This window comes from Mastacembelus armatus, chromosome 19 (genome assembly GCF_900324485.2).
Source record: "Mastacembelus armatus chromosome 19, fMasArm1.2, whole genome shotgun sequence".
Lineage (NCBI taxonomy): Eukaryota > Metazoa > Chordata > Actinopteri > Synbranchiformes > Mastacembelidae > Mastacembelus > Mastacembelus armatus.
Genome location: NC_046651.1, coordinates 19,687,452 through 19,701,458, shown reverse-complemented (window position 1 = coordinate 19,701,458; position 14,007 = coordinate 19,687,452). Strand labels below are relative to the sequence as shown.

Sequence of the window (14,007 nt, the reverse complement as noted above, 5' to 3'; positions counted from 1 at the left end):
CTGGCTCAGTGTCATAAAACCATGAAGACTTTGTTTTGCTTCTTCACCAAGTGTCTAAAAATTTCTGAATTTCTCTTTTCTAGATAAAATCCCTCAAAAAAGACAGTTAAGACAAGTTACATTAAAAACTGAATGAAAATGGATGAGAATGAACAATATTGCTCAGTAATTCTAAAGAAGTTTAACTGGACCTTGTTTGGAGAGACTGAACTCTTCATGTTAAATTCAACTAAATCTGAGAGGACAGAGTCAGTGTGACAGCTGTGTGTGTGTGTGTGTGTGTGTGTGTGTGTGTGTGTGTGGTCAGATGTGTTTGGGCCTGTCGCTCTAATTAACACCAAATGCTGGACAGGTTTTCTGCTAATTAGCATCCGCGGCTGGTTTGAACATGGAGCTAATTAACAGCTATTATATCTCTCATACACACTTACACACACACACATACTTACACACTTACACACACACACACACAGAGATTGCCTTTTTATAGCCAGAGACAAAATGTGTGATTTTGCATACTTATGAAAAGTCGTGGAGGGTGTGTGTCAGATGGCATCACAGGCTGAAGAACAGAGCACCAGCTGTTACAACACACACACACACACACACACACACACACACACACACACACACACACACACACACACACACACACACACACACACACACACACACACACACACACACACCAGGTCAAGGAGAGAAAAAGTGTCCCAGATGTGTCACAGCTGTTTTCAGATCTGATGTTTGAAAACTCGTATCACCAAAAATCACTACAACTGTTACCGTGAATCCACATATTGATCTGATTGGTTGGCAACACATGTAAACACGGTGCCAGCAGAGTCCAGACTGGAGACACTGACACTGTCAAACTATATCGAAGGGATGTTTGGTGCACTGTTCCCACACCTGAGATAACGAAGAGCCACAGTATCGGAGAGCTGCCTACAAACCCTGACAGTTTGAACCTTCTGTTGATTCAGCTCAGCCTGGAAAACCACCAGCTCCCCTCGAGAAGCTACAGCCAGTGTCTGATTTCAATCAGCCTGTACAAACAAATGCAGACGACAGTCGGGGACAGCTTCATTAAAAAGGTCTAAACCTGCTCTAGACCTGAAATTCAAACCCAGGCTCAGTATCAGCTCCATGACCATGAGGCCAAAACAAACAACCTGGACTCTGTGGATCATCTGGGAGAATTTAGAACTTCAACAAGCCTCAGTATCTGCATCACCACTGCAAGAAAGACTCACATTTTGACTTCAGCCTGACAGTGACATGACAATGGAAACAACCTGAGAACAATGAGTGAGAGAAATGATGCTGGTGAACCTGCTCTAAACTGAACTAAACCTACTTTTTAAAAAAGTGACTATTTTATAACAGCTAAGATCATTTCATAAATAAAACGACTGTAGAGTAGAGTGCTGTCATTTATTGTCTGATCTGGGTTAGACCCACTTAACTAAAAGCCACAGATACACTAAACTACAACATGGTGGCACATTTAAACCTGTGTTATTTCTATTTATGGTCCTCAACCGATCAAGTTCAGACCTGAGTCAGTTTAATGCCACATCCTGCGATAACTGATGAGTTCAGTTCATGTTCAACAACTCGAGTTATTCCGCTGCTGAATATTTACTGACCGGTCTGTATGGTTCAGATTAAACCAGGACAAAACCCTGAACCGGGTTCAACAACCCAAATTTCAGATTCCCATCTGAGAAATATTCTGATTGAACCGGAGCCTGCTGTTCCTACGGCAGCCAGACAGGGTCAAACAGAGAACAACATTTCACTGCTAAACAACTTAATGTCAGCTGTCAATCACTGGTGCTCACACACACACACACACACACACACACACACACACACACACACACACACACACAGGTAGGTTTTTCCAGGCCTGGAGTTGTGTCCTGGGTTTCCAGAGTCTAATGTAAAGAGGGAGGAGGAGGAGGGAAGGTGAGGAAGGAGATAATTAAATTAGATAATGAAGAGCCCATCACCTCTCTCTTCACTGTAAATGAAACAGACAAATCCTCCCCCTGCTCCTCTTCATCACAATGAGGAGGAGAACCACTGTTAAATGATTTTTTACTGACTGTACAGACTCAACTCATCACTGATGGTCTGCTACTGATCTTCCTCTGTGCCTCTGCTGCTCCATCAGCATCAACGCACACTGTGGTTTACCCTGCTCCGTCACAAACACCGTCCTACTGCCACTAACACTCATTACCAACCAAATGTGGATTCATCCGCCACTGAAAATAGTCCCCAGCTATTTTACCTGTTTCCCCTGGTTTCATACAAACCACAGTGAGAAGCTGCTTCACGAAAATACTGAGACTATTACAAAATAAAACTGTGTTTGGAATTTTAAAGTTTTATTTGTTCAGTAGGATCCAGTGGGCTACATGAAGTACTGAGACAGACTAACGGGGTGTTGTTTCTTTGATCAGCTGATGTGTCACATTAGCACGTAAACTGAAAAGTTAAAGGGCCAACAGGAGAACCCTGAGCAATGCCAGCACTGACACATCACTAAACATCTCTTGTTGCTGCCTTGTACGATCAGTGTTCTGCTTGTTTGCTTTCTAGTTGTGAAACAGGTAATTGCTACAAATGCAATGATTTGTCAAATGCTCAGCTCGTTAAGAGCTCGTTAAGCTGTCTTTGTCAAACCCATCAGCTGCCACTTACCTGACAAACTGGAAATGATTTCTCGGAAAAGGTCTGTTTTCAGTTTCTGTCTATTCTGTGAACACTGAAGCTCATTTACATCTTTAATTAACCTAATTTGCATGTTTAATTTGTCAGTGTTGCTCATCTCATGAGGTTTCATATTACAGCCTGAAGCTCTGACCAATCACATGCCAGCCCTGCATGAGGACCAATCACATATCATCTGAGCAGAGACCTCAGTCTGTCAAGTTTTATTCTTATTAAAGACTTTCTCGTTAAGTCCTTCTTGTTCTCGTTAAGACAGAGTCTCATTAAGTCTTTCCTCATTAAGACTGACGGACAGAGCCAGGATCACCAAGTGAAAAGAAAATTTAAAACATGTCAGAGTTTAATTTTCTGCAGAGGAGTGGAGACTTAGGGAAATTAACAGTTTAAGGGAAATTTTGTCTCAACCAGCAACATCAGCAACTTCTGTCTGAACCGCACTCTGGGAGCAACATGGACAGAAACGAGGCTGCCAGACAAACAGCATGTTGCCCAACACCCAGAGAGCAACAGACTGAGCAACAGAGAACAAAACAAGTAGATCAACACACAAGCCGACAATGGCGATAAACAGAAAGATAAAGAGATAAAGATAAACATTTTTTCTCTCAGCAGCAAAAAACAAAACTGACAATATAATGTTTTCCTGGCAAACAGCAGAGAAACTGAAGCAGCAACAAGCAGCAAGACTGAGCAGCTTTGAAGTTCAGCATCTTAGCAGCTGAAGGTAGTCAGTGACGTCATCAGAGGAGGTTAAACACAGAATGTCATTGGGTGATGGACGATAGTATCGTCGTGGCGACCATGTATGTCTTTGAGCTAACTACTCATTAACAGATGACTCGTTAAGAGCTCGTTATGAGAAACAACAAACTACAAAAAACACAAAGCTGTCAATAAATAATCATTAATCAATAGTGATGTGTCACTTTTGTCAGTGATTACTGATCAATTCACAGACACATACAGACTTACGGTCTCCCAGCCTGATCATCATAATTATTCAGTCCCGATTAGCTCAAGGTGACATCTCTCCGTTTATTGTGACACGATTCAAATCACGATCACAATATTAATATAGGAAATTCATGGTGTTCTCAATCAGTCAATTAACTAATTGATCAGTGGAATTCTCATTTCAGCACTGCTTCCTACAAACTCTGCTCATTGGGTTTCAGCAGTGAAACGGCAGCAGATGGTGCGTTCAGGGTCACACTGCTCACTCTGTTTCCCAGGAAGAAAAAAATATTCAGCTACACTTCATCTCTCCATTGACTCCCATGCATTCATACATTTAACATTTAGCCAGCCGGGGGCCTCAGGGGGCCCCAAACATTATTCTGCTGTCAGTCACCCTGAAACACGTCCAGTAATGAGATTCCACCCAAAACCAACCTGAGCATGAGAGGGAAATCACACCTACGCTCGCTAAATGATTGACAGCACGTCGTCCTCCCATAATCCCGCACTGCAGACACCAGAGACCCTCACAGACAGGAGATTGTAGCCCCCCCCCCAAAAAAATTCTCACATCAAGCATTCAGAGCGAGAGCATGAAAAGATAAGAGCTGGTCCCATCACCATCATCATCATCAGCTACAAACAGGCCGATAGAGGACAGACAGGCCTAAAGACTGAAGATCATCATGTTCAAACATTCTCACAGTCGCTGCTCGGGGGGAGATCGTCCCATCAGCAGCGACCCTCAAAGGCTTCAGTCCGCTCACAGAACAAAGACCCTGAGACAGTGAGGTTCAACCTGAGGCAGGCGACCCTTCGGGAGGCTGCACTGGAAAATCACACAACAACTGATTTCTTCTTTAATCGTTTACTGTCAGTCACACTATCAGTGTTGAAATGAAACTGCTCTGGGTCATGTTTGTTGCTCCATGCAAGAAAATAAACACCTGACCGGCAGGTGTGTGGTCACATGTTGTAGGTGCAGAAAGACAAGTTGCTGCACATGTGCAGTGAAATAAACTGATTTTTACTCAACGTTTCTAGAAGAACAACTTCAAAAGCACAAAAGGTCCTCAGAGAGTCTGGAAAAAGACCTGAACATCTAAGAAGCAGAGTCAAGTTGTTAAAAGAAAGTTATTTACCTCAAAATGTTTCTAATTTAAAAGCAACTACACAGTCTCACCCCAACCCAGACGGTCTGTACTGGAATAATCAGTGATCCGCCCCGTCTACACCTGGACTCACAGAACTGCTCTGGTCTTGCTCCTAAATCAAAGTTCATCAGGGTTAGTTCTTCCACAGTGCAGTCGACACAAACATGCAGATGATGATGTGCATCTAGCCCTGGCTGAACTGGGGAAACACTGCAGACAGAACCCAGATGGGAATTATGTTTCCTCCAGAACCCAGTGGACCAAACTGATCGGTGGAATAAAGACACAGCAGGTGTGTTTGGTTTTTGTGATTCTGTGGTTTGATAAAAAACACAGACGTGAGCAGACAGGAAGGTCATGTGACCTGGTGGAAAGCTCCAGGACAGCTATAAAATGTGTGTTAGGTTCGACAGTGACACCAACAGAAACGTCTGGTCTCTTTATGACGACTCAACTGCAGAATATTTCAGCCTCACGTTGGTAAAATCACTAAACGGGCTTCGGCCCTGCAGAGTTTAGACGCCGACTCGAAATGAAAGTGAGTCTGACCCTGACATGTTTCCTGTTCACTGGACGCTGCCGAAAACACAGGAGACCTTCCCATCATGCATTTCAGCAGGCAGAGGGAGAAAAAAGAGCTGCTGTAATATCTTTTCAAAAGGCTGCTGCAGTCACATCCATCCATTTATACCTCCACACCTCCATCCATCCATACTGCCCCCTCCCTCCACAGCCTCGGAGAAGAGAGGGGGGAGGGAGGAATGAGATTAATACTCAGGGGGAGAACGAGAGGAGACGAGGAGGAGGAGGGTGAAGAGAGGAGGAGGGGGAGGTGAAAAGAGGAGAGGGGAGCGTATGATTCCTCCTGGGACAGAGGAGAGGGATGGAGGACAGAGGAGGAGGAGGGAGCTGCTGCCTCAACCCAGAATCTCGGGCATGATGTTGTTAGTGGATGATTTTACATCCAGTGCAGGTTTGTCCTGAGCCTTTGTTCCATGTGTTCGCCTGTTTATCCACAGCAACCGAACAGCACACGCCACGACGTCACAAAAACAGTCCAAGTTTCACAAAAACAGGGCTAAGTGGATTAAACCAGCAGAAAACGGACTCAGCCGTGACCTTCCTGACATTAACACATTCAACTAACATTTCATCACCTGCTCCACATGGTTTTCATCTTCTTCTGTGGTGTTCTGAATGGACACAGTAATTAGCATTTTCCTTTGCCTCTTTGCTGAACCCTGAGCTACACTCGCATGGAAACTTGATCACTGAACATTTTAAAACAAAAATAATAAAATAATCTTCACAGGAACCAGAGGATCGATGGACCAGCTCACACCTTTGGACTGAACCCTGTGCTTAAAGAGGAACGTGTCAAGTTTAGAGTAACCGGGTCCAGGTGTTTAACGTGATCTCTTAGGTCTGTATGTAGTGCAGTATCAAGGCCTGCAGAGATGCGACTCTTCCTGGGGATGATGACCACGAAGACCGACTGAAAGCTCAATCTTAATCCCGAGACACGACAGGTCTGAGTCTGACTCGGTGCCGGTCATCCTGGGATTCTTGTCTACTATGCATCAGACCCTGGAGTGTCCAGTTTGACTGGGCTTATCTGACGGGGACATTCATGTGCAGGTGTTTTCCTGTGTATTGGGGCAGTTCACACTCATGATGCCAGCGCACAACACGCCTGTGTCGGCCATAACACGCCGTCTACGCCAACGCCACTCTGACATGTTGATTTGAATATAAACACACAGATTTATACATCGGGTCTGAATTATAACAACAGCAGCTGCACGTCTATCACACACACACACACACACACACACACACACACACACACACACACACACCAGGCTGCAGAAAGATATTCACATAAAGTGAGAGAGAGCGTGAAATACATTCAGCAGAGATCGGCACAAGGCGCCTGATAATGCGGAGTGAGAGTATGTTACCTGTCGATGATGACGGGGTCTGACGGCGTCTCGTTCCTGTTTCCACAGCTCTTCTTATCACAGCAGCGACTGCCACAAAGACAGAATAATAAAGACCGTCTTTATCTCCTCAGGCAGAAAACACCACTTTACAATCCAGCTCCTATTTTTTACAGTGCAGAGTACAGGTACGACGTGTAGCAGTACGGAGCTTAGGTATGTGTCGCTACCTGCCTTACACCTGAGTGGATCCAAGGTGATCATGTGGTCTGTCAACATCATCACATCTGAATCAGGTCTGTGTCCATCAAAGAACAGTCTGGACAGACCTGAGGAGAATCACACCTGGTCCACGACACTAACGCCAGGTGTCAGGGTCTCGTCAGGTCAGGTGAGAGTCACACCTGGTCCTCAGGTGTATTCAGTTTAGGTAAGTGGAGTTCAGGGTTTCCACAGGTCTATGTTGAATCTGTGAACACCTTGTAGTCCAGGTACAGGACATGTAGCAGTACAGGTATATTCTTACCTACACATGATCTCATGTGTCAGCAGAACTCGACACATCTCTGGATTCTTGTCCTGGCCTTCATAGATGATCGCCTGAAAAACACGCACACGTGCACACAAGTGTTTAAACACACCTGTTCCATACAGGTATAACGAGCCATGTCCAGGTGGCTGTCTGCTGTGTAAAGCTGAAACCTGCAGTGTAAAGTTCCTCCTCCTTCCTTGTCGAGCGGCGGCAGAAACAACTCAATTACAGCTTCGTTTCATTTGTCTCAATTATGAGCGATTATTAGCTATTAGCCTCCGCACTGAGTGTGTGTGAAGTGAGAGCAGAACTGAGGGCAAACATTTGATCCTCTGAATGTTTCATTACAGCTGCTGCCTGCAGATATTCATATGAAACAGCTGGAACCAACCGCATGAAAAGCTTTTTTCACAAAGCTCAGATCACACGATGCAAACGACGCCTGACGGGCACGCTCGTTAAAACCTCACTAATTGAATGACTCGTTAGATTTAAATGCTTCGACTGCTGCTGGTTTCCATTAGTGTCACAGTGTACAACACACAGAACAGACTGGGAGAGAGGCTGCTGACTGGGCTAATTTTATCTGGGCAAAAATATCAGGCTGCTGTTAGCGCCCCATACAGGCTGCCCAGTTCAATACAACAGTGCTGGAGCTGCAGTTTGTCCTGCAGGTGGTGCTGCAGTTATTAAAACGCAGGGTTCATCCTCTGGAGAGCAGGAAGGAGATCAGCTCATGGATTTTCTCAGATGAGAAGGAAACCAGTCCTGATGGGACTTTGTTTCAATCAGACTTTGAACAATAAAATCAGTTCTGTCACTTTCTAGAGGGACTTTTGTCATAATGTTTATGTTTTGACTGATAAAACATCTGGACTGTCTGTATCAAGTCACAGGATTTCAGTGACTTTCAGAGGACAGATTAATAAAAACTTAGTGTTCATCAAAAAACAAATTTCACTGCTGTCAAACTCGGGACAGTGAGACTCCGTCTTCAGGCCCATCCAGTGATTTATAATTCAAGCAGCCATGTTTTTAGGAAGGTACTGGAGAACTGATCTGTGCAGCTGAGAGGGAATGAGTTTGATCCCGCTACACAGAAACGTGCAGGTAAAAACAGTCTGCATGTGTTTGCTGACATCACAGCGACGGCGTCTGTCGTGGAAACAAGAGCAACCTGTTCTCCATCTGAACAAGCCCCGATCTGAGTTTAACAGATGGTTTGAGCTTCAGTCTGTGATCAGACACTCGGCAGCATCTGATGTATAATCGGTGGAGACGCCGCGCAGGACCGAGCGTTTGTGTGTCTGCAGTCGAGTCTGTAACAACAGACGCAGCAGAAAAGACTAAAACAACAAGAGATCAGCTCAGGGACAAACACATCCACAATGCAGCCACACACAGAGGTAGTTCCCCACAGACTTCTGATTAACACATACCATGAAAAATCTTAACGTCCTTATCCTAGATTCTGGCTGGGACCCTTTATCATAAAGCTCTGTCTTTAACCTTATTTCCTGCATCGCCACAATTTAATAAATAACAAAAATCACTCAACGACAAACGGGGGAACGGATGCAGGTGCCAGGCTGGGAAACAGTAAATTTAAACAACTCAAGAAAACGGTCCAGGCTGCCATTATCAGGCAGGAAAAACATGCTCTGATTGGGGCTGCAACCAGCCCTGCAGCCTGTAGGGGGCGCTATCATAAGCTTAAACTGCTAATCTACTCAATTCACTAATTCAGTGCAGGTTTACAAAACTCTCCTCATGAACTTGTCAGTAACCATTTTAGGTTCTTAGTATGGGTGACAGGAGTATTAATGCCTGCAGAGCGGCTGGCTGACTTTATGTTAGTGTGAGAGAACAGCTCCTGCAGCCGTCAGGAGGCTCTCAGGGTGGAGGAGACGGGAGGAGCAGCAGGATCAGTCTGTCAGATCAGAAAAACAAAAAACTGTCAGAAAGTGGTTCAGGTGTCAGAGAGAAGTCGGCCTGAATTTTAACCTGACAGCTCGGACTGCAGAGGAAAAGCGCTCTTATTCTGAAATCTGTCTCTTCGGTCTGTTAACTGAAGTCTCATTGATGTTGTTAAATGATTAATTATTGATGTTTAAATTATTAATTTCCCATCGTTTGATCCACTGATTTTTTTCTCCAACGTCTCATCAGTTCCCTGATTATCACTGCGATAACCAATAATCAATATCTTACCTGTTTAGTCATGGAGTCGATGAGCCGGACGTACAGATCCTGCTCCGTTCTCACACCTGCACACACACACATTATTCTTATTCAGATTTGTTTCTTGCTTTTTCCATTTAGTGACTTTAGTACTACAGTTCAGCAGTACAAAGTATGCAGACCGAGCTGTGTAATAAAACAAGCATACCCACCGTTGCTGTAGAGCAGCTGCAGTTTGTAGTGAATCCCGTTATTGGTTTTCTCTCCTGTCGGCTCCTAAACACAAAAACATAAAGAAATCAAACTGGAACTGGATGGGTGCGTTTGGTTTCTAACACCTGCCTGGGCCTTCATCTGTAAGCAGTTGGTTTCTGTCCTGTTGTAAATTTCAACTTTGTTAAACCTTGTTTTGGGAAACAAGAGGTTTGTTTGTTTTCTACTCCTGTGTCTCCCTGACTAAGTCTACATCAGTACGAAGAAGCCACTACTTTAGTGCAGTCAATTTATGTTCTTAAAATGCAAGTGCCCCAAAGGATTAACCTGCTGGGTTGGGTTTAAACAGGCTGTGACGGGTGCGTTTGGTTTCCGACTGTCAGCTCCACCATCTCAATGTTTTGTTTTCTTTCCTGAATAGGATTATGTTTTTTTGAGTGCAGTAAACTGCAGGTGTGTTTGGTTTCTATGTCAGGTGGGAGCATATGTTAATGTGATGGAGGGGTGTGCTTGGTTTGTGTCCCAGTGTTTCTCACCTTCTCTTTTTCCACAAAGTCAATGTATGCGGTACGTTCGATCTCCACCGGCTGACCCTGCCGGTCGTACAGCGCCAGCACAAAGTGGAAGAAGTTGGACTTCCTCAGGTTGGACGGGGGCTGTTTCTCAAAGTGAGCACGAGCTAACCCCACCCCGCTGGGAGGCAAAGAGACAGGTCAGACGGCAGGTCAGATGATGAAAACAAACGTCATAAAAAGCACCAATGTCAAAACGCTCTAGACATTTCTGACAATTTTCCAAGGATTTAGGTTGAAGTCAAGTTTCATTTAGTTAGTCACAAATTTTCTCTGAACATTATACGAAATATTTAACAGGCAGAAAATGACAAAACCTAAAAACAGGATCAGTCAGTCAATCACTCAATAGATAATCTGTGTTGTTAATGGTATGTTTTTAGTCATTTGACTTTTATTCACTAAAACTGAAGATATTTCAGATTTCTCATTTAGTTGTCTCCTGTTTAATGAAATGAACACATTTGGTTTTGTCTGCTGGAAACCAGATGGATTTAAATCCTGAAAATTTGATTTTAACAAAAAACAAAGACACACACAGTCAGATGCTAATGAAACGTAAAGACCTGACGACGTGTACGATTAAGAATGAATTAAACAAATCCACCTTCATCATTTAAAGCCCTCATTTGACCTGAATGTGTTCAAATCAAACGCCCCTCAGAGGAAAAAGTCAGCAACGCAGCTTCAGCCTAAACACATCACTGACCCCAAATCAACGATCGCTCAATCGAGTCATCGGCTTCTGAAACACGGATTAACAAGACAACGTGAAATAATCATAAAGTGTTTCAATAAACAAGAGGAAAGAAAATCTGCTCAGGAGCCATTTGCACCTTCTCAGAGAGAAACAGCATGAATGTTAATTAAAGTAATAATTCAGTGAAGTGCGGAAAAATTCAGAAACCACAATCTGCAGTGAGATGTGACACGAAGCTTCAGGCTTTAACCTCCACATGAATGAATCATGTTAACAGCAACATGTCAACACTGCGGGGAAGGTCTGAAACTCACAGCAAACACTGATAAATATTCATCATGAAGAAGTCAAACTGCAGCTCTGACCCCGGCTGCAAACAATCCCCTCAGAAACACAGACCACAAACACGCTGCTGAATTTAAGCAGAAGTCAGAGCGGAGCTTCACATGCACGATCTTACAAAAGCACAAAACACAAAACTGACGTCTGCCGTGAGCAGGTTGATGGAAATAATGGGAAGAATGGGAATTAATGGGAATAATGCAGGACGAGCGAGTCAGCTCTGAGCCGTTTTGTTCTGCTGCTTAAATTTTAATAATTAGTTTTTACATGGCAATAATCCTTTTATAATAAAACATATGATTTATGGACTATTAGATTTAGAATAAATAATGATTATTAAACAATAATCAGGTCAAACATCTGGTTCCTGCAGCTGTAATATTTCTGAGCTTCCTCAGTTTAGAATAAACTGTGTTTCACTCTGACTTCATGCTTCGTACAAATGCTCATAATAAATTTCATCCTGTTGTTCAGGAAAATATCAAAACTCTAAAAGTTCCCTGCATCATTTCTAACGATCCTGTCAAAACTCTGACATTTTTATTAAGACTCACAAACTGACAGAACCACATTTTCATATTAAACTTAATTATTTGACACATGAGAAAAATCTAAATTCAGCCAATGAACAGATTTTTCAGCAGATGAATCTAAAGTGAATCATATTGTATTTTGCTGCTCCACTGAAATGTTCACAGAAAATAATTTAGAATGAAACTTCACATTTGTCTGATCTGCAGCCCCGTCAGAAACAGATTCCCACAATTATTTTACGTTAATATTATTATTGCATTTAAATTGTATAAAATGTGAGAATTTTTTCTTTTTCCTGTTTCTGCATATAAACTTTATTTCACCGATTTATAGATTTTGCTTTTATCAACACGATACCGGCTGCCAACTGATTTTCTGACACATTTCTTTTTGCAGTAGATTTTCCTGAAGTCCTGAACGGTCCTTAAAAATATTGATATGAAGTATTTCACAGATGTTGCTGGTGTTAATGGTGTGAGCTGCAGCTGCGCGACATGAACCCGCAGAGACACCAGGGGAACATCTGCACGGATCAGCTTTTGTTTCAAATGCAGATTCTACTTTAATTTGAAGAAGAAAAATTCAGCCCTGAGCTGAAATACATCTGTCTTCACGCGGCAGCTTTGACCTTCACTACACATAACCCTCCCGCTAAAATATGTTTTATCCACTAATAATAACAATTTAGTTTCTGTTTGTGCAGGAGATTCAAACATGAAAAGTGGAATAAATGATTTCACAGAAAATGAGCTTCCTCTGAACTTGTCACGAATAAAAACCGGCTCATTCATTTTGTTAATTCATGCTTCAGGTCAGACACTGATTTTATTTTTGACCTTCAGACCCAAAGATCAGAAATATAAATATAATTAATTAAACTGAGGAACCATCAATGCCGTTAACCTCACATTGCTCTGAGCATCTTCAGCTACAAACAAATATTATCTGACCTGATCATTTTTTTATGTTAATAAGTTTTTTCCAGGTGTGTCCAAGTATTTTTAGCTGCAGGAGAAAAATTACAAGCAGCTTCTTCTAATAAACATCCTGACAACAGCTCAACAACTCAGCACTTTAACCTTCATCTAAAATCATCTCAAAACATCTTTTCTTGACTTTCCCTGAAATTCCAAACATCAGACGTTTTCCTCTCAGCTGCACAATGTTCAGCTCAGAATATTTATGTGTTTTATTTTATTCAGATTTTCACAACTTTCCAGATAATCTGAGATTTTTCAGGAATTTCTGAGACAACAGACTCAGTGTTGGACTGAGATGCAGCTTTGCCCTGACATTTAAAGCCCTCGCCTTCTCAGCTAAATCTTTCTGTTCGTCCGCTGGGACTACAGCTCCCAGAATCCCTCTGGGGCTGCAGACAGCAGCGCTGAGTTTACCTCTGAGCGGCCGTGTTGGCATCCACCACGCCGGCGGAGTGCATCCAGGATCGAACGGCCAGCGGCTCCTCCTTCATGCTGGCCGTGGCCCCGCGGGGCAGGTTGTCCTGGATCCCGAACATCTCCAGGCCCCACAGCTCCGACCGCCGCTGATGCACGACCACGACGAGAAAAACACAAGAAGAAATCTACAGGAAAAACCAGCAGAACAAAAAATTGGTCTACAGGACGGACGGAGGCGCAGTTTTCACAAAGTGAGCAGGAAATAAGAGGAGGACGGAGGAAAAGAAGAAGAAAAAAGAAGAGACGTGTGGACCAGGACTTTTAATCTGCAAAACTTTCTGTTTTTCAGATTTAATTCAACTTTTGACTCTGGACAAAGGGCAGAAAAAAAGCTGATATTTTAAAAATTATTGGCTGTCATGGTGCAACCCGGCTGAGAGAAAGGAAGGAGGAGGAGGAGAAAAAAGGGAAAAGAGAAATAAAATCCTCAGAGGACGAGAAGACGAGAGGAAAAACAGCCGGGTCCGGACGGCGAATCGAGCAAAGTGTCTTTTTTCTTTTCCCCAAAGAGAGGAGGAGAGAGGAGGAGAGGAGGCTGATGGAGGAGAAACTCTCAGCCCTGCGGCCCCACAGGACTGGACGCCAAAACCCAAAAACCCCACGGGTCTTCCTCTGAGCCCGTGACATCACAGCAGGGGCGGGGCCTGTCCATATAAGGACAGGAGGGGTGATAGCGAGAG

The 14,007-nt window shown here is 43.4% G+C and overlaps 1 protein-coding gene across 2 annotated transcripts in view; it reads right to left on the bottom strand.

The window, feature by feature from the left end:
- Positions 1 to 13,415, bottom strand: part of ebf3a (EBF transcription factor 3a) — a 36,703-nt gene extending 23,288 nt beyond the window's left edge. For both annotated transcript variants that reach the window (XM_026315417.1, XM_026315418.1), the window contains exons 1-6: positions 13,265 to 13,415; positions 10,259 to 10,415; positions 9,722 to 9,785; positions 9,540 to 9,595; positions 7,323 to 7,396; positions 6,818 to 6,886 (exon numbers count right to left, since the gene is read on the bottom strand). In XM_026315417.1, the coding sequence (XP_026171202.1) occupies positions 6,818 to 6,886; positions 7,323 to 7,396; positions 9,540 to 9,595; positions 9,722 to 9,785; positions 10,259 to 10,415; positions 13,265 to 13,386 (542 nt within the window). In that variant the 5' untranslated portion in view covers positions 13,387 to 13,415. The remainder of the gene's footprint in view (positions 1 to 6,817; positions 6,887 to 7,322; positions 7,397 to 9,539; positions 9,596 to 9,721; positions 9,786 to 10,258; positions 10,416 to 13,264) is intronic.
- Positions 13,416 to 14,007: the final 592 nt, after the last annotated feature.